Here is a 21,926-nt window from a genome sequence, read left to right on the forward strand (position 1 = left end):
CACTGGTTGGGCTATTATTTTGATTTTTAAAACATCATTTGAAAATGTAAAAATTATTCTTAACTCACAGGTCTTATTAAGACAGATGGTGGTCCAGATTTGGCCCATGGGCTGCACTTTGTTGACCCCTGGTCTAGATAGAGCAGTAGTTGTAGGTTCTTCTGAAGCCTTGAAGTAAAATGTTTGCTTAATAACATGTTATGTTTAGTTCACTGTGTTTGAAAGTGTTTCAAGTAAAAACCCAGACATATAAGGATTATTTGTTTGCTTGTTTTTAAATCATAAAGAGTTGTTTAAAAAATCATATTAGCTCTAGTTAGATTAAGTTGAATGAGATGTAGCAGAAAGAACATGGCACTGGGAATTGGAATGTGTGCCCCCCCTACTGCCGCCATGGCTGCTTAGAATAAATGTACTGTGGAGGAGAGATTTGGCTATTCACAGAGCCTCTCTGAGCCTCATGTTCTTTGTGTAAAAAATGAAGGAGGTGGGTTAGATCCGTGGTTCTCAGAGTATAGTCCTTAGACCCTTATTGGATCATAGACTTTTAGGGGTCCATGAAGGCAAGCAGTTACTGCTTTTAAAAAAAAATTGTGTTGCTATTTGAACTGATGGTGCAAAAGCAGTGGTAGGTGCAACTGCGAGGGTCCTAGCATGAATCAGAGCTGTGTCACTAAATAATATAGCAGTCATTCTATTCTTCACTGTCAACATGCATGGTAAAAAAAGAAATAAAGAGTAAAACTCAGCTTTACTTAAGAATATCCTTGATGAAGCAGTAAATATTTTTTTGAAGAGTAGATGGGAAAACTGGGTATTGAGACACATGCTTGGCAGAGAGTTCTCTAAAATGAAAAAAAAAAAGGCTTCAAGAAAAACATCATTTATTTGCATTGATAAAAGTTGAGCTTTCAAGCGAAAACTGGAATTTTGGAAAATATGATGCATTAGAATGAGCTTGATAGCTTGTCAATACTTCCTGACTTTTCTGATTAAGATTGGTGGTGGTTTTTTCCTTTTTGGAAGTTTCATAATGCAACATATGCTTAAACTCAGTGAGCCAGTATTTTCCAAATGACTGGTAGTATTACAGAAGCATACACGGGTGCTTAGATAGACCAGAGGGATTTAGTATAACAGAGTATGTAAAAGTTCAAGGATTTCAAGTCCAAATGGCAGTTCTGCTTTAACAAATGATTGTTCATCAGGTTTTGGTATAGTACCAAGGAGTGTCCACAATTACCTGAAAAGGCTAAAATTATCCCCACTTTTCTATCCACATATCTGTGTGAAGCTGGTTTTTAAAAAAAAATTTTTTTTATATTACTATTTTTTTGTTAATCCTCACCCAAGGATACATTCCATTGATCTTTTAGAGAGAGTGGAAGGAAGAGAGGGAGAGAGACAGAGGAACGTAGATGCCAGAGACACACATCTATTGTTTACCTCCCACAGTACCCCGACTGGGGCCGGGGATTGAACCTGCAATCCACAATTGAACCCGAGACCCTTCAGTCTCAGGGCCGATGCTCTAACCACTGAGCAAAATGGCCAGGGCTAAAAATATATTTTAACCAAAACAACATATCACAACAGATTGAATGCAGAAGATAAAAGAATTCAGTCCTCTTCTGTTAAGGTGGACGGTGAAGAGATTTACAGAAAATGTTAAATAATGCCACTCTCTCAGTACAGTTTTTGTTTTGGAAAATATATATTTTTTCAAAATATTATTAATGAAAATATGTAATAGGTTTTTTTTTTTTTTTTTTTATCCTCACCCGAGGACATTTTTCCATTTTTTATTCAGGTAGAGTGGGAGGGAGAGAGAGGAACAGAGAGAGAGAGAGAAACATCGACGTGAAAGGGACACATCGAGTGGCTGCCACCTGCACAACCGACCAGGGCCGGGGACAAACTGCAACCGAGGTACGTGCCCTTAGCGGAAACCGAACCCGGGTCTCTGGACCGCAGGCCGACGCTCTAACCGCTGAGCCAAACCGGCCAGGGCTGTAATAGGTTTTTTAAATATTATTTTTAAGTGAATAAGTATTTAAATATTTCTCAGTTTTAACTTTAATTTAGTAAATATTGGTAAGTATTCCAATGTAAACAAAAGCTCTTTGGAGTCGTCAGTAATTTTTAAGTGTAAAGGGATTTTGAAACAAGTTTGAGAGACCACTGATTTAGATGCTCTCATGACTTTTTCACTTTGCAATAATTTTGAAATGCTGAGTTATAATCCAAAATATTTTTGACAGGGAGCAGTTCTGAAGCCAGAGCTGAAAAGGGACCCTGTCAGTACAAGAGTCAAGTTAAAGATTGTCCCCCATCTTCTTCGTTCCAGACAAGCTGCGGAAACGTTCCCAGCTAACATTCAGGTAATTCGTTCTTTCCAGAGAAAAATGGCATTTTTACAACTTTTGTGTCTATTGACTTAGAGAAAGAATTGCATTAATGAATATTCAGGAGGTCGGTTGATGTACATAACAAGATTAATGAGATTTCATATTTTTTTCTCTCAAGTTTATATGCAGAAATGATTAAAATTTTTTTTAGCGGATATATTATATAAAGTTATCCTTCACTCTAAATGCATGGTAATAATCTCTTTCAAACTAGTGTTTTTCTGAGTCTTTTCTCCAAAAATGGTTTCACCAGAAACTTGGTTACTTAAGTGGAAAAATGAGTCATCCTTAACCGAAACCCCACATTGAAGGTAGTAGCCAAATCCTCTTGATTCTGGCTTCTGAATGTCTTCATCTCTCTACATCGAATGCTGCTATTAATTGAGACCGTCACTTCTTGTTTCGGTTACTGCAGGAATCTTCTGCCTTGTTTCTCTGCCTCTAGTCTTGCCCTCATCCATTCTGTTTTCTGTGTTACCTACCGAATTATTTAAGCAGTTAGAAATCCTCGTACTCTTGTGGTGTGGGATACAAGCCCCTCCACAAAAGCCCTAGCCTTTATCAAGTGATGATCAGCTCAGCTCTGGAGGTAGACAGACTTGAGTATGCAGTTGACCCTTGAACAAAACAGGTTTAAACTGCACGGGGTTCACTTATACATAGATTTTTTTTTTCAATAAAAACTGTAAATGCATTTTCTCTCCCTTAGGAGTTTCTTCTTTCCAGCTTACTTCATTGTAAGAAGACAGTATATAATACATACAACACAAAGAATATGTTAATTGACTCTTCATGTTATCTGTAAGGCTTCTAGTCAACAGTAGGTTATTAAGTTTTTGAGGAATCAGAAGTTAGCATGGATTTTTAACTGTCCAGAGTGGGGTGGTGGCCAGTGCCCCATTCCCCTTGTTGTTTAAGGATCAGCTATAATTTGCCATGAGTATTTGCTTTTTATTTTATTTTACTTTTTAAAGATTTTTTAAATTGATTTTTAGAGAGAGAGGAAGGGAGAGGGGAGAGAGAGAAACATCAATCACCTGCCTCCTCTACACCCCCTACTGGGGATCAAGTGTGCAACCCATGCATTTGCACTGACCTGGAATCGAACACCAACGACCTTTCAGTGCCTGGGATGACGCCCACTAACTGAGCCACACCGGCCAGGGCTGCTTTGATTTTAAATAAGCCTTAGGATTTTTTCTGCTTTTCTTTAAAGCTTTAAAAATCTGTAATGGTTATAGTAATAGCAACTACCTCATAGCAATAGTTTAAAGACTGAAAGGCACAATAGAAAGCTTAGAGCACAGTGGCTAGTACTCAGTTACGAAGTTCTTTGGTAAATGGTGAAAAGTTAGCAGTTATTTCCCTTCTGGTCTCATATCTCACCACCCCCTTGTCCCATCCTTATGCTTCAACCAAAGATTGTTGCTCTTTACACATGCTTTTTTAATGGCTGTTTGTCTCCACTCATGATGTGCCTAACACAACTCCCCTCCCCCCTTTAGCTTCCTAAACATCTACTCATTTTTCAGGATTTGCTCGCATGTGCAACCTTCTATCTGAAGTGTTCCCGTTTCCTGCCCCTCTTCTCTTTCATTCCCAAAGTAAGAACACTTCTTTGTGTTCACTGAAGGGTAGACATAGACTTCTGTCTCAGCATCTCTCCTTCAGAAGGCTTGTTTAAGTGGCGACTTCTTCCTTTTAGATGATAAAACTTTTGTTCCCAGTATCTGGTACTCTAATATTTGACTAATTTCAAGTACTCTGTTGAATGTCTCCAGAGAAACATAAAATTATCGGAGCTTCTTCCATTTCACTTTCCAAGCACTGTTTCCCAGACAGTGTCTTGATAACTTTGATTGAGAAAATTTGGTTGTGCTAACACTATATTATATAATCAGCTGCTAGAATTTTATGATAAAATATTCATAAACATCCTCCATAAACATTCTTCCTTTTTTATATTCCCATTTCTAGTGATGGCATTATAGTTCTCCTGCATAAATTGCCCTCTTTCTTTTTCACCTGTCAATCACAGAATCCTTTAAAGGTAGCTGCTTCTTACCAGACAGCAGTAGCTTTAACTAGACATGTTACCTCACCTGGATTTTGAACAGGAAAGAAAAAGTCTTCCAAAAAATGTAGCGCTTAATTATATGTTGTTCTGTTGTTTAAAGTGTATGTACTTGACTCCTTAACAAGGTTGAATGCTTCGACATCAATGCTTGTCTTTTTTTATATCTCACAGTACCTTGCGTAGTGTTGATTATACAGCAGATGCTTAGTACTATGTCCATTACATGTTATTGTTAAGGAAGATCAGAATACTGTTAGTTTTAGGAAATAGTATGGAGGGTTGATTTTTTTTTTAGGTGTAAGACTGTATCTTTCCTGTAATAAGTAGGAATTTCAGGAGTTTAGATTTCTTTGATGTTGATGTTTAATATCTGAACCCTCTGGATGCTCCACAAGCCTTATCCACTACGTGATATTTTTGCCATCTAGACACGACTACATAATACATGGAGCGCCTGCACCCTGACTGTATACTTCAGAATGCTTTAATTTCGATATTTTCCATGAACCTTTTTGTATAACTTGTTCTGAATGACGATATGTAATGAAGAAACCTAATTCCCCCTAAAATATTTATCTGCTAGTGTCCTCTGTGCAGCTTGGAGTGACAGGGTGGTAGCCCACTGCAGTGAGAACTCTGTATGACTTCCGAGTGGTAGACTCCCTAGTTTTGCAGACTTGTTAGTTCAGCCATTGTGTTTGTCATTTCACAGACTTTTTTTTTTTTAATAAGTTTTTATTGATTTTTTTTTAGAGAGAGAGGAAGGAAGAGAGAGAGATAGAAACTTCGATGTGAGAGAGAAACACTGATCGGCTGCCTCCTGCACACCCCCAACTAGGGATCGAACTTGCAACCCAGGCATGTGCCCTGACTGGGAATTGAACCAGGACCTCTCAGTCCATGGGTCAATGCTCAGTCCACTGAGCCACACCAGCTGGGCGCTCCACAGACTATTAATTGGAGCTGATTGGCTTCCTACATTTATCGGCTAAAATGTGTATGTATTAAAAAGAACTGCATTAATTTTGAAGAACAAGGTATAGTGCAAATGATGTGCTTTTGAGTCTTAGTATTTGAGAATAGTCAATTACTATTCTTATTAATTGGTGTTCTTGACCACTAGTTTCTTTTTCATAGGTGGTGTATGATGGACTTTTTGGTACAAATACAAATTCAAAATTAAGAACATTATCCCTGCAGTTTGTGCATCACATCTGTATAACGTAAGTTTTTCCATCTATTCAACTATAAAGTTTTCAAGCTGTTGGAGTGATCAAATGATTAAAGTATATCTTATCTAGAAAAAAAATAATTTAAAAATATCAGATTTTAATAGATCAGTTCAGTTATCTCTGCTTATTTTAAGAAATTATCTGAAAAGATATGTAATTATGAGATTCTTATCTTGCTTTGTGTATGTGTGCTATTTTTTTTAAGTTGTCCAGAAATCAAGATTAAGCCATTAGGTCCAATGCTTTTGAATGGCCTCACCAAGCTAATCAATGAATATAAAGAAGTAAGTGACTTGTCTCAAATTTTGTTAACATTTTATATTTTAAAATATTTTTTGTTATAAACTTTTGTGGTCTACTTGTGGGTTTAGTTAGTTACAATTTGATATTATTCCATCATTTCTTAACATTTTTAACTTGAAGTGGTGCTAACTGCAGAAATTACTTGCAGCTTTTGCTTCTTTTTCTTTTGGAAATAAGTGTTAAAAACCAATGTGAATCTTGAGGGGTCATAACACTTTAAATAACATTTAAAAAAAACGTACATTCTATTTTTAGGCACTATAAAAATGGAATGAAGATAATTTAATTTTATTTTATGATTTATTTCTATATGGATCTATTTGAATTTGCTTGTTTTGGGAAACTGTCAATTCTTAGGGTCTGAGATTTTACTGATTCAGAATTGTGTCAAAACATGCATTCAGTAAATTTTTGATTCCTTAAGTTGGATGGAGATTCTTGGATTGTAGCATTTCGACCTGTTGTTTTTCCATGCTGTATCACTCTTACCATCTCCTGTATGTTTCAGGGAAATTTGCTTAAAAAAGTAAAGATTCAAGAACTGTAGTTAGCATTATTTTCCTAAGTCTTAGCTAAACATGAATGCATGTTTGCAATAGTATAGTGATTACAATTTTGCCACTTGGTGTTAGAATTGAATTAGAATCCTAGTTTTGTTTTTTGATGAGTTACTTAATTCTTTGGACATTTGTTCTTCATTAGAAAAATGAAAATAATACCATTTAATTGGGTTATTGTTGACATTTGGTGAGATATACATGTAAATTATTCAGCACAATGAAGGCACATTAGTAGGTGTTATTATTAGTGAAAAACTATTTGTTGTGCAGTTGTGCTTTGGGGCAGTGTTATGCCTGGCTCTCCTATCTTCTTCTGTTGAATAGTGTTTGCGTGGTTCTTAAGGCCTAGGAACCAGATTATTTTTATAGCATACCTAGTCAGATGCTTTGGATGGTTGGTAGAAATAAAAATGCTTTGGGGCTTTTCGGGAAAATTTGTATATTTAAAACTAGGTTAGAGAGGCCAGAGAAACCACAGGGCCCTAATCAGGTAACACTTGCATGTCTTCCCAGTGATAAGGCCATAAGAGTGGTCATCAAGGTGTGGGAGAGGGAATCCCGTGTTAAATGTACGATCTTCAACTCACAGAAAGGTTATTTTGTTCTTAGTAATCAGACAGTTGGTTACATAAAACCATGTAAAATTTGTTTGTGGAGGCAACCTCACTAACTCACTTGATGACTATGAGCCCTTCAATTTTTATAGTGGAAGACATGAGAAGTGTAGATTTAAGAATAACCACTCACTGCAATTTTGGGTGAAAAAGGAAAGATTGGATGAGTGGTGAATTTTCTGATCAGTTAATAAGCTGTTTTCCTAGTGTGTTGAAGATGAATGTTGGTGTTTGCAGATTACATAGTGTTGAAAAGATCCCGAACTTAGAACCAGCTAAGAAACCTTTTCATGTATGACCACAGAATTTTCTTTTGGGAGTGAGTTGGGGATAAAAGGTTTTGTTTGTTTTTCCTTTTAGAAGTGTGATGAATTCTGGGTTTTGACTTTTTCTGTTTGTTTTGTTCAGATGCTAATAGCATGCAATTAGGCAGAGTGAAATTAGGTTTGCCGAGGAGTAAAATAATGCATATAATTGCAGCAAAAGGTTTTGCCGTTTACTGTGTTTTTTTGTTTTGTCTGTTTTTTGTTCTTTTTTTTTCTTCTTAATTTCAAGGACCCTAAGCTACTGTCAATGGCATATTCAGCTGTTGGAAAACTCTCCAGGTGAGTAAACTCTTTCTCAGTGAGAGATATCCTGTTGGTAAACTAAGAAAAATGTGTGGCATTTGATAATGGATGGAGAATGAGTTTGTTGTGATTCTGAAAGGAAATGTATTTAATGGCCATAGGTTTTTAGAAATGCCTTGTAGTAGGAAAATGATATGAGAAATTTTAATTTACATTTGAAGATATGTTACCATATTAAATGGTAGTTTTGAAATGAGATTTTGAACTGAATTGTGTCATAATGGGTTACATTTTCTTGTATCCTAGAGACATTTGATTGACTGTTAGTGTTCTTGTTGCTTCTAACTACTAGTGTTTATAATCCCCATAATCAAGGTTTTGCTAGTGATTCTCTTCTGATAGTTAACATTATGATTCTGAGTGGCCATTTCCAAAGATGGATTTTTTTCTTCTGCTTAGTATAATTTCCTCCTTCCAGTTCCTGCTGGTTTCTTCCTTCACTATATTTCAAAGCGGGGAGGGAGAGGTGCAGCATCCTCGGTGGCACCAGGTGCTGCTTTTTAGCCCTGGCGCAGGTGCCGCTTTGGCCTGTGTAGACTAGGTCTGCTTTCCATGCAGGGAAAGGAGCTTTGGGCTCAGAACAAAGCCACCTGAGATCAGCTGATACAGTGCAGGGTTGTCAGCAAACCTTGTCCCTTGTCTGTTGTCAGGAAGTAACAAAGTCCCTGATCCATATTAGCTTTTAGTTTAAATAGCAATTTGGTCTTAATTATCTATTTTCTTTACATTAAAATCAGAAATGTTAACTGAATGCATGGAATATAATGAAGAAAATATCTAGATAATATATATATTAATCAAGGGTTACTTGGATTAGCCCTGGCTGGTTTGGCTCAGTGGTTAGAGCATTAGCCTGTGAACCAAAGAGTCCTGGCTTCAATTCTGATCAAGGGCATGTACCTTGGTTGTAGTTCGATCCCTGGCCCTGGTTGGTGTCGTGCAGGAGGCAACCAATTGATGTATCTCTCTCACATCGATGTTTCTCTCTCTCTCTCTCTCTCTCTCTCTCTCTCTCTCTTTCCCTCCCTCCCTCTTACTCTGTCTTAAGATAAATGGAAAAATATCCTCAGGTGAGGATTAAAAAAGGTCACTTGGATTAGATAGCTAAAGGATTAAATATTTACTTAGAAAAATATTTGGCACTTTGGGTAGGTAACCTAATGATGCTGACACGTGTTCAAAGATGAAATGGCAAGTTCAGGAAAATTTGTGTTTAATTTTGTTTTCTTCCATCTCATGGAAATGTATGATAGTAACAATGGTCTTGTCTTCTCTTACAGCCGAATGCCCCATTTATTCACGAAGGACATAGCTCTCGTGCAGCAGCTCTTCGAAGCCCTGTGTAAGGTAGGGAAGCACCTGGCAAGTATACGCTTTCTGTTTGGATGCTCACCTGGAAACCCAACAGGGAGGGAAACACTTTTTACTGTCTTTATAGGAAGAGCCCGAGACTCGACTTGCTATTCAAGAAGCATTATCTATGATGGTTGGAGCTTATAGCACTTTGGAAGGAGCACAGCGAACTCTCATGGAGGCACTTGTGGCTTCGTACTTGATAAAGGTAGGTCCAACTATGTGAGCTCTAATGACTGGTAGTATATGCATCTTACATTTTTAAGAATAACGTTTGACTTGCTGTTCTCCTTAATTATCTTGGAATATTTGCTTTCACTTGGACTGTGATTTATGATCTACATAGTTTTAATTTTTTTTTAATTGAAATCTGATTTTAGGGGAGAAAGAGTAGTGATATTCACAGAAGCTTTAGGTTTAAAGCTTCCCATGTTGGAAAACTGTTCTTAATGTCATGTTCTCCAGGTGGGCAGTATTTTATCTTAACCAGTAGCTGTGTACTACAGTCCATTGCTGTGGAGCTCTCTAGGTAACATTGGGGGAGAAAACTAGAGGGAAAGAAAGACAAAGTTTATCTATATCAAAGTAAGTAGGTAGGAAGTAAGCCAGTGTCATCGTCACATGTGCTCTTCTTCTGGTCCTCTTTAACTGGTTTTCATGGACATTTAGAGGAGAGTTCTGAGTATCTGTAGTTATATACACATATGTATACATACTATACAATATACATCAATATATATTTTCTTTAGTCAGTTCTTTGTCCTGCATTTCTGGGAGTAGAAAGTGAGGGAGATTAGAGGAGGAAATGATGTCAAAAGTATTGGTAAGCCTGACCAGAATGGCTCAGGTGGTTGAGTGTCATCCTGTGCACCAAAAGGTTGCCGGTTCGATCCCCTGTTGGGGCACAAATAGAAGGCAACTAACTGATGTTTCTCTCTCACATCAATGTTTTTCTCTCCCTTTCTCTAAGCATGTCCTCAGGTAAGGATTTAAAAAAAAAGCTTAAGCCCTGGCCGGTTTTGCTCAGTGGTTAGAGCGTCGGCCTGCGGACCGGAGAGTCCTGGGTTCAGTTCCTCCTAAAGGCACGTACCTCGGTTGCAGTTTGTCCCCAGCCCTGGTTGGGGTCGTGTGAGTGGCAACCAATCCATGTGTCTCTCTCACGTCGATGTTTCTCTCTCTTTCTCTCCCCCCCCCCCCTTTCCCTTCTGCTGAAGATAAATGTAAAAAAATGACCTCAGGTGAGGATAAAAAAAAATTTAATTAAAAAAAAAGCTTATAAAAAAAAGTATTGGTGAGATTAATATAAATTGAATTTTATGAGATTTAGCTGGCATATTTATTATAATATATTGAGGGAATTATTAAAGCTTCAGAAAGGTATCTGGTTTCTGTTGAAATGTGACAGGATAATTATGTACACTCAGAAAGCTCATTATATAAAAAGTCCCATTGTGTCACATGCTCTTGGTGTACATGATTCATGGTCATATATCATGGACTCAGAAGTGTAGGCTTATTTGGAAGATCAGAATACTTAAAAGTTTTTCTGGACAACTCAACAAGAAGTGTGATGCTTGTATAATGCATGTGGGTGCTATTTATATCTGTGCAGATCAAATCATGGAACAGTGTTACCAAGCCAAAGGTAGTTTATTTTCTCAGTGTACATTTAAGGTAACCAGACCCTAGGCTAAATTATGTAGACTAGTCCTTAATATCATTGCTCTTACAGGTAGCTCATGGAATACTAAAGAGCAAGAATAAGAATGAGTAGGAAGGTATATATTTCTTAATGTCTCTCATCTCACTTATGTTGTGACTGGAAGAATGTCTGAGGGGGAAAGTTCATGAAAATAAAGCTTTCGGCATCAGCAGATTCTGCTTTTCTGGTTGAATTTTGTATTCATAGATTATTAGTCTATTTAAATTAATTGAATACATTTATATAGTTGAAACTTGCTTTGGAGTCAGTTTTAACTTTAGAGCTGATCTGAAAAAGCAGGAGACGTTTTGTTTCAAATTTGTAGAGCTGTCAAGTAAACTTTGTATTCCCTGCAAAATACCTGAATTTCACTCATGTGACTCATTGTTTGAGAGTTGGGGAAGCAAAGGTGGTGGCCAGAAACTGGCACAGTGACCTTGGTCCCAAGATTGGGCTGAGGGTGTGCATGTACAGAGAGATTCTCTGGCTATGGTCTTTGTGGGTTTTCCTGCTTTACTTGGAAGGTCCTCTTAGATCATAAAAGTGCTGTTTAAGTAATATCACTGTCCAAAGACTTTTAAACAATGATTAAAAATCTTGGACAAAATGCTTTATCTTTTTTGTTATTGTTAATCCTTTCCTGAGGATATTTTTCCGTTGATTTTTAGATAGAGTGGAAGGGAGGAAGGAAGGGAGGGAGGGAGGGAGAGAGAGAGAGAGAAACATTGATATGAGAGAGACACATTGGTTGGTTGCCTCCCACATGATCCTGACTGGATCGAATCTGCAACCCAGGCCCTTGACTGAGAATCGAACCCAAGACCCTTTGGACAGAGGGCCGACGTTATAACTACTGATCCAAACCAGCGAGGGCACAAATGCTTTGTTTAGATTTTATTTATTTAGACATATTTATCAAAATAACAGCTTAACTTTTTATTGTTTACAGTTAAGATGAGTTGCTGGTAATTACTGTGTGTGTTTTTGTGTGTGTTTATGTGTCACATAGCCTGAAGTTCAAGTTCGACAAGTGGCTGTGAAATTTGCTAGTACGGTGTTTCCCTCAGATCATATACCTTCCAGATATTTGCTGTTACTAGCTGCAGGAGACCCGTAAGTTTTCAAAGGTGTTAATTTGAATTTGGGTTCATTTTAAATTTATTCAAAAATTACTAAAATTATGTAGTTTGCAATGTTGGTCTACGGAATTTAAAAGCAATTTATTACAGAGTTAAAAATATGACCCGTGTTAGTATATAAACCTGTAGTCATAGCCTGTCTTGTTTTTTTTTTACTTGTGGGCGCATGACTCTTCAAATCTCATGAAATTGCCAGAAAGAAGTAATCCCCCCCCCCCCACTTTAATAGTTACATATTTATTTTGGACAGTATGCTGATAATGTGTTTCCTCTTTAAATACATTTATAAAAGAAAAAAGTTGGTTTAAACAACACTAAGTTAATTAACTGTAGATGACACGGCAGTATGGCAGACACTGTGAAGGTTTTTACCTTCAGGTTGCTCCAGTGAGTGGAGTGGGGAAACATTGCTGTGATCAAGTCCCCTCCCGCTTAACAGTTTTCAGGGAGCCCTCATATTTTCCAGGATAAGGTTTAATTTAACATGGCATACAAACCTCTGTCTCTAGTACATTTTGTTTTAATATTTGTTGAAATTAATTTTATTTTTCCATTCCCATTTATCCCCTCTGTGCCCTCTTGACTCTGCTTAGATAACTAAGAATACATTAAAGATGTTTTCTTGAAACCCCAGCTGCCAAATAAAATGGCTGTTCTTTGTTTTCAAATGATCATTCTGCTGTTGGTGAAATTTATTTTTTATTCTTATTTGTCTGAAAGACGCGAAGAAGTTCATGGAGAAGCACAACGAGTATTAAGGTGTCTTCCTGGTAAAAACAGAAAAGACAGTGCTTCTAAGCAGATGCCTTCTTTCCCAGAAATGGTATATTATATCCAAGAAAAGGTATGGCATTTAACTTCAGATAATGAATTTGAGTTATAGAATGGATGATGGAAATAAACATACATATTTTAGGTGACACATTTAAAATGTCATCACTAAGTGTCGAAAAATAGTAAAGACAATGTCAATATTTACAATAAGAGGAAGGAACAAAATGAGGAGAAAAATATAATTCTCAAATATAATTGATCTGTTTTGCCAAAATCTGAATTGCTTACAATTCTTATGTTCTTCAATACTTTAGCTGTATGTGAAATTTTTTTGCTTGGTATGATATGCTTAAAAATACATCTCCTTTTTATTTTTAATGACATTAAGGCACCATAAGTTTGAGAATGATGCAGGGAGCAGTTCAGATTTTTTCCACTGTTATCGTAAGAGAACATCACATCAGCTTTTGCAAGTCTCCTGTTTTTGCAGTGTACTCTGCTGTTAGATCAGAGAGTATTGACTGTTCTGACCCCCCAGCCCTGATCCTATTCCACATTTTACCTCCGTGTTTCTCTGCGTATGCTGGGAGTGGGTACTTCTCCATACTCTGCCTTTACTGGTGTTCCTAGCTTTTTGCTCATAGACATCTTAAGGAGTTGGAGGTTTAGTACTAAGCAGCATGATTCTCTTCTCCAGCCCACAGTCATATCTGTGGTCAGAAGATGCTCTTTTCTCCCTGCCTCCAATGTTAAGAAGAAGAACTGGCATGCAGTGGCCTGGGGTAGCTGTGTCAGTAGATACCTGGAGTAGGTTTATTTCAAAACAAGTCAGTAAAAACATGAGGAAGAAAACAACACGCCTGTCCTTTAGGGTTTGAGGGACATGAATAATCAGCATGATTAATGGAAAAATATTTTGACTAGAAAAAACAGTAGCAAACAGCAGTGTAGGTAGAAGTACAGTTATTTTCAAATTGAGGAAGGACACATGCTCTTTCTTCAGTAATTGTGTTTGTTTTGGGCTTATTTTGTTAGGCTTCCCATCGAATGAAAACTCCAGCCAAGTACATGACCGGGACCACTGTCCTTCCATTTAACCCAGCAGCCTTTGGAGAGGTAGGATTGGCATATATTTCTATTTTGTTTTCTCTAAAGATTCTAAAAGATAATGTCACACTCAAAGAGATGTCTGAATTTTTTGTGTTCTAGATAAACTCATATTGTGGTGTCATTGTTCTTTACAGTTGTTCATTAGAAAAATAGTATTGGTAATCATTATTTTAATTCATAGTGGAGCCTATAAATATATTTATATCAGTGAGATTCTCTTTGTGAAAGAACTGGATGCCCCACATTGATTACTGTTGAGATTTTACAGCAAATTAGATTAGAATTTTAAAGCCAACAATATGCTGAGGTTGTTTGGGTCATCTAGTTTTGAAGGTGGGAGAGTGAGATTCATTTATCACATTCACTAACGGAGACTCTGTTTAGGTCACTGACTTGCATTAATTAAATGACAAGAGCACGACTTCTGACAATGAAATTGCTGCCTGTTCTGTCTTAGCTATCAAGGAAAGAGCTTTCAGAGGACTCCATAATAGCCAGTGTGTATCAGAGGTTTTTATGGTGTCATATTTGCTCTTCTGCAGATGATTGGAACCCATTTTTTCAAATTCTTGTGTTAGCAGAGATTAAATACAACTGAAGTTACAAGAATAGATTATTTACTTCGGGTTTCTGCTTAGTATCTTGCTCCCTCTCCCTCCCTTCCTTGCACGCGCACACACCCCCCCACACACCCCTTTTAAAATATAAATTTTATTGTAATTTTTTAGACTTTAAGAATTGAGTTTGCATTTTAATTCCGTTAAGTGCCACTAAAGAACATGTTTGGATTTATAAAAGGTCGTCGGGTAAATTTTGCTCCATTAGGTAATTTCAGTTACCACATTGAGTCGTGTTTTTCAGCTTCTGTGAGGATTGTTGAATAGCTTTATGAAGGAGGGAGAGGAATCAGAACTGGAAGCTGTCATTTGTAGGAATACTCTCCACATTGATTTTTGAGACACTTACTGGGTATTCGTCTTCCTTCTGTTTTAGATAGTTCTTTACTTACGAATGTGCCTAGCTCACAGTGCAGGAGTGGTGCCTACCTCCCAGAGTTTGGCGGATATGCAAGATCATGCCCCGGCCATTGGACGCTATATACGGACTTTAATGTCAGGCAACCAGGTGACATCCTCCTCGTCTTCTTCCAAGAGTGGAGAAACTAACCCTGTTCAGATCTACATCGGCCTGCTTCAGCAGCTGTTAGCAGGTGTTGGAGGTAGGAGGTTGTGATCCTGAGGACAGATATTAATTACAACACTTAAGAAAAAATATTAATTCTAAACTCTAAGGATTTATAGCAAAATTACTTTCTCCCTTCAATACTGTGATTGAACATTAGTCTTTGTTTCTTTTTTAAACCTGTCTGATTCATCCTTGATGAACTGTTTCTCTTTTCAGAAGTAAATGATAATAATAGGTAATACATTATTACTTTGAAAGTGCATGTGAAGAATAGGGAATTTTTGTATAGTTAACTAGTCTGCAAATTTGCTGTCTTATATCACATACTGGATTTAGGTTAATTTTTGTTATATAGAACTGGGGAATGCCTCCAAGAGCAGTAGCCTTACCCTTTAAAGGAGTTTGATGATCCTTGAATGTTTATCACTTCTCTTGAAATGAACATGGTTCTGAATTCTTTCTTTTTTAGGTTTGCCAGTCATGTATTGTCTCTTGGAAGCTGTCTCAGTGTATCCGGAGAAGCTGGCTACCAAATTTGTAGACAAAACAGAATGGATAAAGGTGTGTTCTATGCATGGGTATTTCTCTTTGGTTCTGTATATTTTAAACATTAGTCTCATTTTGTCTTTGTACCAGTGTCCCTTTGACCTATTCTACCTTTAGGTCATTTTGAAAACTCTATCATCATCAAACACTTATTGAGATATGCATGTAGGTCATTGTATCTCAGTGATGCAGCTAGTGAGAGTGGGAGATGAATTGAAAGTCATATGAGTAAAAAATAATTATTTTTCTGTTTTTTAAAGTTTAATAAATTTGTATAGTTTAAGTAAAAGATATGTAAAATGTGTCTTTTCCGTAAATGTCTCCCACCTACCCAAATCCCCCAACTTCCTGTCCCCATTCCTCTCTTACTGACAAATATACACAGGTTGTCACTTATTTATAGGTGGTGTACCTTCTAGAGTTTACTTATGCATATACACACACACAAATAAAAATAAGCGTTTTTTAATTTTTCTCTAACACAATTGTCATTTGGTTTTATACCCAACTCTGTACGTGGAAGTATTCCCGTGTGCTACAGAAAGAGTTCTCTTTAACAGCTTCATTGTTCCCTTGCATGAAGGTGCCATGATTTATCCTAATTCCTTACTGATGGTCATGTTGGGTACTTCCAGTCGGCTGCCATGAACAGTCCGTGATTTTGAATATGAGGAAGTATATTTTTTAGATGGGTTCCCCAGCAGTGGAGTTGAATACATGTGTTTTAGCAGTTTTGATGGTGCACTCACCAGCTGAGTGGTACCAGTTTACACTCACCAGCTGTGGACGAGAAGCATGTCCTTGTCCCATGGTCACTCCAAAAGAATCGCCAGGTTTAGAAATAGAAATACAAGATGCTCAGTTAAATTTGAATTTCAGTTAAACAATGAATAATTTTCTTAGTATGGGTATGGCCCATATAGTTTTATTTTTAATTTTTATTTTTTTTCATATAGTTTTATATACTTCTTGTGCTACATAATGCAGTTAATTTTGGAAATTGCAGCTTGAATTATGGTAAAAATGTATGGATTATCTTTTCTGTGTGAAAGCATGAATGGAACTTACCAAGCAGTGTGAGTTTTCCACTTCTGGAAAATCTACTCTTAAGAAATTTCTTTTAGTTCAACATGGTTTTTATTTTTTGTGAATATTTCTGATTTTAATGTTAGAGTTTTTGACTTTTGATCTTGTAGATCAAGGGTCATCAAACCACAGCCCATGTGCCAAATCTGGCCTGTGTGTTTTTTTTTCCAATCCTCACCTGAGGATATTTTTCCATTTATCATCAGATAGAATGGGAGGGAGAGAGAGAGAGAGAAACATCGATGTGAGAGAGACACATCGACTGGTTTCCTCCTGCATGACCTGACCAAGGCCGGGATGTACCTCAACCAAGGTATGTGCCTTTGACCAGAATTGAACCTGTGACTCATTGATCCGCAGGCCGATGCTCTAACTGCTGAGTCATACTGGCCAGGACTAGACTGTATTTATACGGCCTGCAGGCTAAGAGTGTTTCTTTATTTATTTTTTAAAAATAGGTTTTTATTAATTTTTTTAGAGAGAGAGGAAGGGATAGAGAGAGAAATATTGATGTGGGAGAGATCCATCAATCGGCTGCGTCCTGCACACCCCCTACTGGGAATCAAGCCCACAAGCCTGGGCATGTGCCCTGACTGGGAATCGAACTGAGACCTCTCAGTCCATGGGACGACGCTCAATCCACTGAGCCACACCTGCTGGGCTTTTATTTTATTTTGAAATAATAGCTTGTGTTTTTAATCTCATGGATGCCAGTAGATTGAACGATATAATGTATCATTTATTCTTTTAATCTTAAATGTTGGATGGTATCAGCAGGAAGATGAATTTATATAATGTATATATTTCTTTTTTTTACACCACTCAGAGTCTGATGAATAGCAGTAAAGAAGAGATGCGTGAACTGGCAGCGTTGTTTTATTCTGTGGTGGTATCCACAGTGTCGGGAAATGAATTGAAGTTGATGATAGAACAGCTTATAAAGACTACAAAAGATAATCATGTATGTTACCAGCATGGTTCTCATTGTTTTTTGTGGGAGATAGTAGAATTTTCAAAAAGCATCTAGTATATTTTTAGTTCTTGCATTGTTATTTATAAAATGAACTTTTATGATTGTAAAGATTAGATGAGATACATAATTGAGTCAATTCATTCAATAAATTTGAGTGCCTTGTGTCTGATAGGCACTGTTTTAGGTGCTAGGAACATAATGGGGAGTAAATACAAATGCTGCTGCCTATCACTGTGCCTGTTCTATCAGAAAACACTGTCAGAGCCATGTGCTTTAAAATGTTTTATTCCTACTTTGTGTGTTTGGAGGTTTTGGCAATTAGAAGTAGGATAAGTTTATTGTATTTGGCTGGCAATAGGGAGAAGTTATGCTTGAACATTTTGATAGTGTAGTTGCATGAGTTACATAAGTGCTATCAGCTAGAGGAGAGTTTGGGTGCTATAGGAACATGCAAGAGAGTCACCTCACCCAGTGTTGGAGTGGGATTAGGGAAACTAAATCTTGAAGTGAACCGACACTCAGCTTAACTTCTCGGAATTATCTGTGTTAGAAACTCAAAGTTTCTCATGTTCCCTAAACCTGACTTGTTAGCATCCAGTAGCACCTCAATGATCACTTTATTCTTTGGCCTTATGTTTTGTTGGAGAGATGACTAGTAAACACGCAGTTATTTCAGTGCATTCTTGCACATGTGAGAGACAGACATATGCTCATGTGTTATTGAATTCAGAGCCCAGAGATACAGCATGGATCCGTGCTTGCACTGGGATTCACAGTAGGAAGATACTTGGCTAAAAAGAAAATGAGAATGGCAGAGCAGCAGGACCTGGACACAAACGCTGGTTTCCTACCTGAACAAGAGGAACTTATTCAGAGTGCCACAGAAACAATAGGTAATTCATGTGTTCATACTGACCTGTGTGTCACAATTTTTGAATTAGGCTAAAATTAATTATAGCATTTTAATTTCTTCTTACAGCAGTCAACTTTAAAGGCATAAGCCTTTGCGAACACTTACCAATGCTAAGTAAATTCTGTGTTTTTAATAACAATAAAAGTACTCTTTTCTGTATGTTCTTTTCTCTGTGTTTTTATATAACAGATGATTCTGTTAAGGGAAAAACTTTAAAGGACACTACTGTGCTCTGTTTTCATGTTTTTTTTAAAATTTATTTTTTCCTTTATTGACTTTCAGAGAGAGAGGAAGGGAAAGGTAGAGACAGAAACATCAATAAGAGAGAACATCGATTGGCCGCCTCCTGCATGCCCCCCACTGGGGATTGGGCCCACAATCTGGGAATGTGCCTTGACCAGGAATCCAACTGGTGACCTCTTGGTGCATGGGTTGATGCTCAACCACTGAGCCACACCGACGGAACTGTTTCCATGGTTTTTATTACTGAGTAACAAATTATCAACTAGAAGATACTGAAACTTTAATTTTGTTTTACTGTCTTAAAAATATATCTTGAGTACATTTCTTTGGCTCACGAGGATAATAGTATTTTATTCTCAGTTTTGTCTAAATGTGCTTACAGGATCATTTTTGGACAGTACATCGCCCCTCCTGGCAATTGCTGCTTGTACAGCCCTGGGTGAAATTGGCAGAAATGGTCCTCTCCCCATCCCCAGTGAGGGATCCGGATTTACCAAGTTACATCTTGTAGAAAGCTTACTAAACAGAATACCCTCCAGTAAAGAAACAAATAAGGCAAGTCTCTTTTTTTTCCTTCCTGTCTGAAATTTTTATTCACATATATATGCAAAAACACAGTTGCAATTAGGATGGCATTGCAGAGGAATGATAGAGGAAAGTCTAGGTGGTCATTTAATTTTGAGTTAGGGATGGTTTGTGTATGCACCATTTTAACTATTAAGATTTGGGTATTCTTTTGTCATGCAAAAGGTGGATAATAAAGTGTTAAATAATTTGATGAGTTTTATTATTTCAGACCCAATCTAAGTCTTAACTTCCTGTAGCCAGTCTGATTTTAAGAAGCTTGGGTGTGAGTAATCTATGAGGGAAAGTCCATTTATAGTTTTTTAGTTTTAGATAAAAATTTTCATGGACTTTACAAAACATTTCCTTTGTGGTTAAAGCACCTCCGTGTTGAAGTATAAGATGATTTAATGGGCAGAAAAATTAATTTACTAATAAATATGTAATCTTATTCTTGGTGTAGCTATTGTTTAAATCTCTGAGAAGATCACACAATGTAGTTTTTATTTGTCATTATTTACTAATTACCAACCGTTATTGGGCACTTGTAGTGTGCCAGGCATGTGCTACGTGCTTCACGCACGTGAATTAATCGAGTCCTCCAAAAGGTCTAGTGAAGAAGGTACAGTTGTCATCTGTGTTTTCCAGATGAAGAAATAGAGTCACAGAGAGTTGAAGGAACTTGCTGAAGGTCACATACCTGTAAAGGCTACAAAAATGGTCAGGCTGTGTAATTTGATCTGAGGTCCTTTGAGCCAGAACCTACATTTATAACTATTACAATTAGAAGGATAATAATCTTAGTTAAAAGCTTTCTTTTTTCTTCTTTTGTACCTGTGGACCCTTAATGGACTCAGTTTTATGTCTTTCTCCCTCCAAAGTCTTACAGACCCAATTCTGTAAGATTGGGTACTATAAAAAAGCAGTGTAAGCACCGTTGCATTATTAGTTGAACACACTGTCCCCTTCCTGCCCTCTCATTTTGGAAGCATTCTTCTGGGATAAAGCTGTTAGGTACTTTGTTTAAAAATAATTCTCTCTTATTTTAGATGAAAGAACGAGCAATCCAAACACTGGGATATTTTCCAGTTGGGGATGGAGATTTTCCTCACCAGAAACTCCTCTTGCAAGGTCTGATGGATTCTGTGGAGGTATTTATATTGCTATCTGGTTATTAGTCATTCAAACAAAAGGCACTTTTTTGTTGTTGTTGGAATGTTGTATGCTGTGAGATTTTAAATTAAACTTTTATTTATTTATTTACCTAATATTTCTCAGGCTCATCACTGTGGTTGGCATATCGTTGACTAGGTCACTTATGTGCGAAAGCCCTTTTTTCATAATTTTTGAGTAAAGTATGGTGCAGTGTGGATCGGAGGGGAAACCTACACAGGGCTTAGATGTGGGGAGTGGGTGCTGATATTCCAGTCACTCTTGTGTCTGATGACTTAGCTCTGTCCTCCAGTGTAGTGAAGACCTGCCATTTGACAGCTGCCGGCCCAGTGTGATAAGTGTCTTAGCACAGCCTGATCTGGCCCCTGATCCAGCCTTGATTCTTGTCACTTACTCGCTCGCTCACTCACTCACTCACTCACTCACATTTTTGTATGCCAGCCTCTGCGTCCTTTGCTCTGAGCTTTTGAGAGACCCATACTCCTTTCTTGAGTTGTTGTTGTGCCCCTTGAAAAGCCTGCCTGACCCTTCAAACTAGAGTATGTAGATTCTTTAGTTATCTGTGCGGTCGTGACCCTCCATTTTCCACATTTATCTCAGTGTCTAATTGCCCACTAGACTGAAGGCAAAGTCTGTTTTGCTCCTCATTATAAAACAACACAAAAGTAAGGGGATAATATAATGAATCCCCATGTGCCTATTTTTATTTCTTTTCTTTATTTCTGGACTATTTAAAGCAGTATAGATAGTGTATCATTCATAAATGGAGTTAAGAGTTTTGTTTTTGTTTGTAATGCCAACTTTGTTATTAACAATAGGAAACGTAAAAAACAGGCACATTAAACGAACCCCTAATATAGGATTCTCTGTGTTGAAATCTCTTTTTCTCAGTTTAGAGTTGCCAGGAGAAGCTTTTGACCAGGGGAGCTGGGATTGAAGCCCTTAAATCTTCTTTTCTCAGAATAGGAAGCATGTGATATCAGCATTTGACACCTCATCAAGACTAGAGCGTTTGGCTGCTGGAGCGTAGGAACAGCTAGACTGTTGTCTGGATGCCTTGTAGAGTTCTCCCCAAAGGTCATTATTGCCATATCCCTCATGTTTTATGTTCTTTAAAAATGCCAAAGGGAGCTAGATCCGTTTCCTGTTGAGTCAGTGATTTGTAATTGTGAAGTGTGTCCAAATTTCGAAATCAAATTTTTAAAAATTTAACAATTCCTGTATAGAATTTTTCTAACATTCGATTTTTGAAACAGTTTCAAATTTACAGTGTAATTGTAACATTTTATCACATATGCCTTATTTTTTTTGAGCCATTTAGAATAACCTGTAGAAAGCATGT

At 37.3% G+C, this 21,926-nt stretch overlaps 1 protein-coding gene across 5 annotated transcripts in view; it reads left to right on the forward strand.

The window, feature by feature from the left end:
* Positions 1-21,926, forward strand: part of ECPAS (Ecm29 proteasome adaptor and scaffold) — a 97,651-nt gene that overhangs the window by 39,932 nt on the left and 35,793 nt on the right. For all 5 annotated transcript variants that reach the window (XM_036260521.1, XM_036260519.1, XM_036260520.1 and 2 more), the window contains 15 exons: positions 2,262-2,381; positions 5,623-5,708; positions 5,923-6,001; positions 7,750-7,799; positions 9,104-9,170; positions 9,262-9,384; positions 11,888-11,991; positions 12,738-12,861; positions 13,827-13,907; positions 14,895-15,120; positions 15,556-15,647; positions 17,545-17,679; positions 18,422-18,584; positions 19,230-19,402; positions 20,461-20,562. In XM_036260521.1, the coding sequence (XP_036116414.1) occupies positions 2,262-2,381; positions 5,623-5,708; positions 5,923-6,001; positions 7,750-7,799; positions 9,104-9,170; positions 9,262-9,384; positions 11,888-11,991; positions 12,738-12,861; positions 13,827-13,907; positions 14,895-15,120; positions 15,556-15,647; positions 17,545-17,679; positions 18,422-18,584; positions 19,230-19,402; positions 20,461-20,562 (1,725 nt within the window). The remainder of the gene's footprint in view (positions 1-2,261; positions 2,382-5,622; positions 5,709-5,922; positions 6,002-7,749; positions 7,800-9,103; positions 9,171-9,261; positions 9,385-11,887; positions 11,992-12,737; positions 12,862-13,826; positions 13,908-14,894; positions 15,121-15,555; positions 15,648-17,544; positions 17,680-18,421; positions 18,585-19,229; positions 19,403-20,460; positions 20,563-21,926) is intronic.

Source organism: Molossus molossus, unplaced genomic scaffold, assembly GCF_014108415.1.
Source record: "Molossus molossus isolate mMolMol1 unplaced genomic scaffold, mMolMol1.p scaffold_m16_p_14, whole genome shotgun sequence".
NCBI classification, from domain to species: Eukaryota; Metazoa; Chordata; class Mammalia; order Chiroptera; family Molossidae; genus Molossus; species Molossus molossus.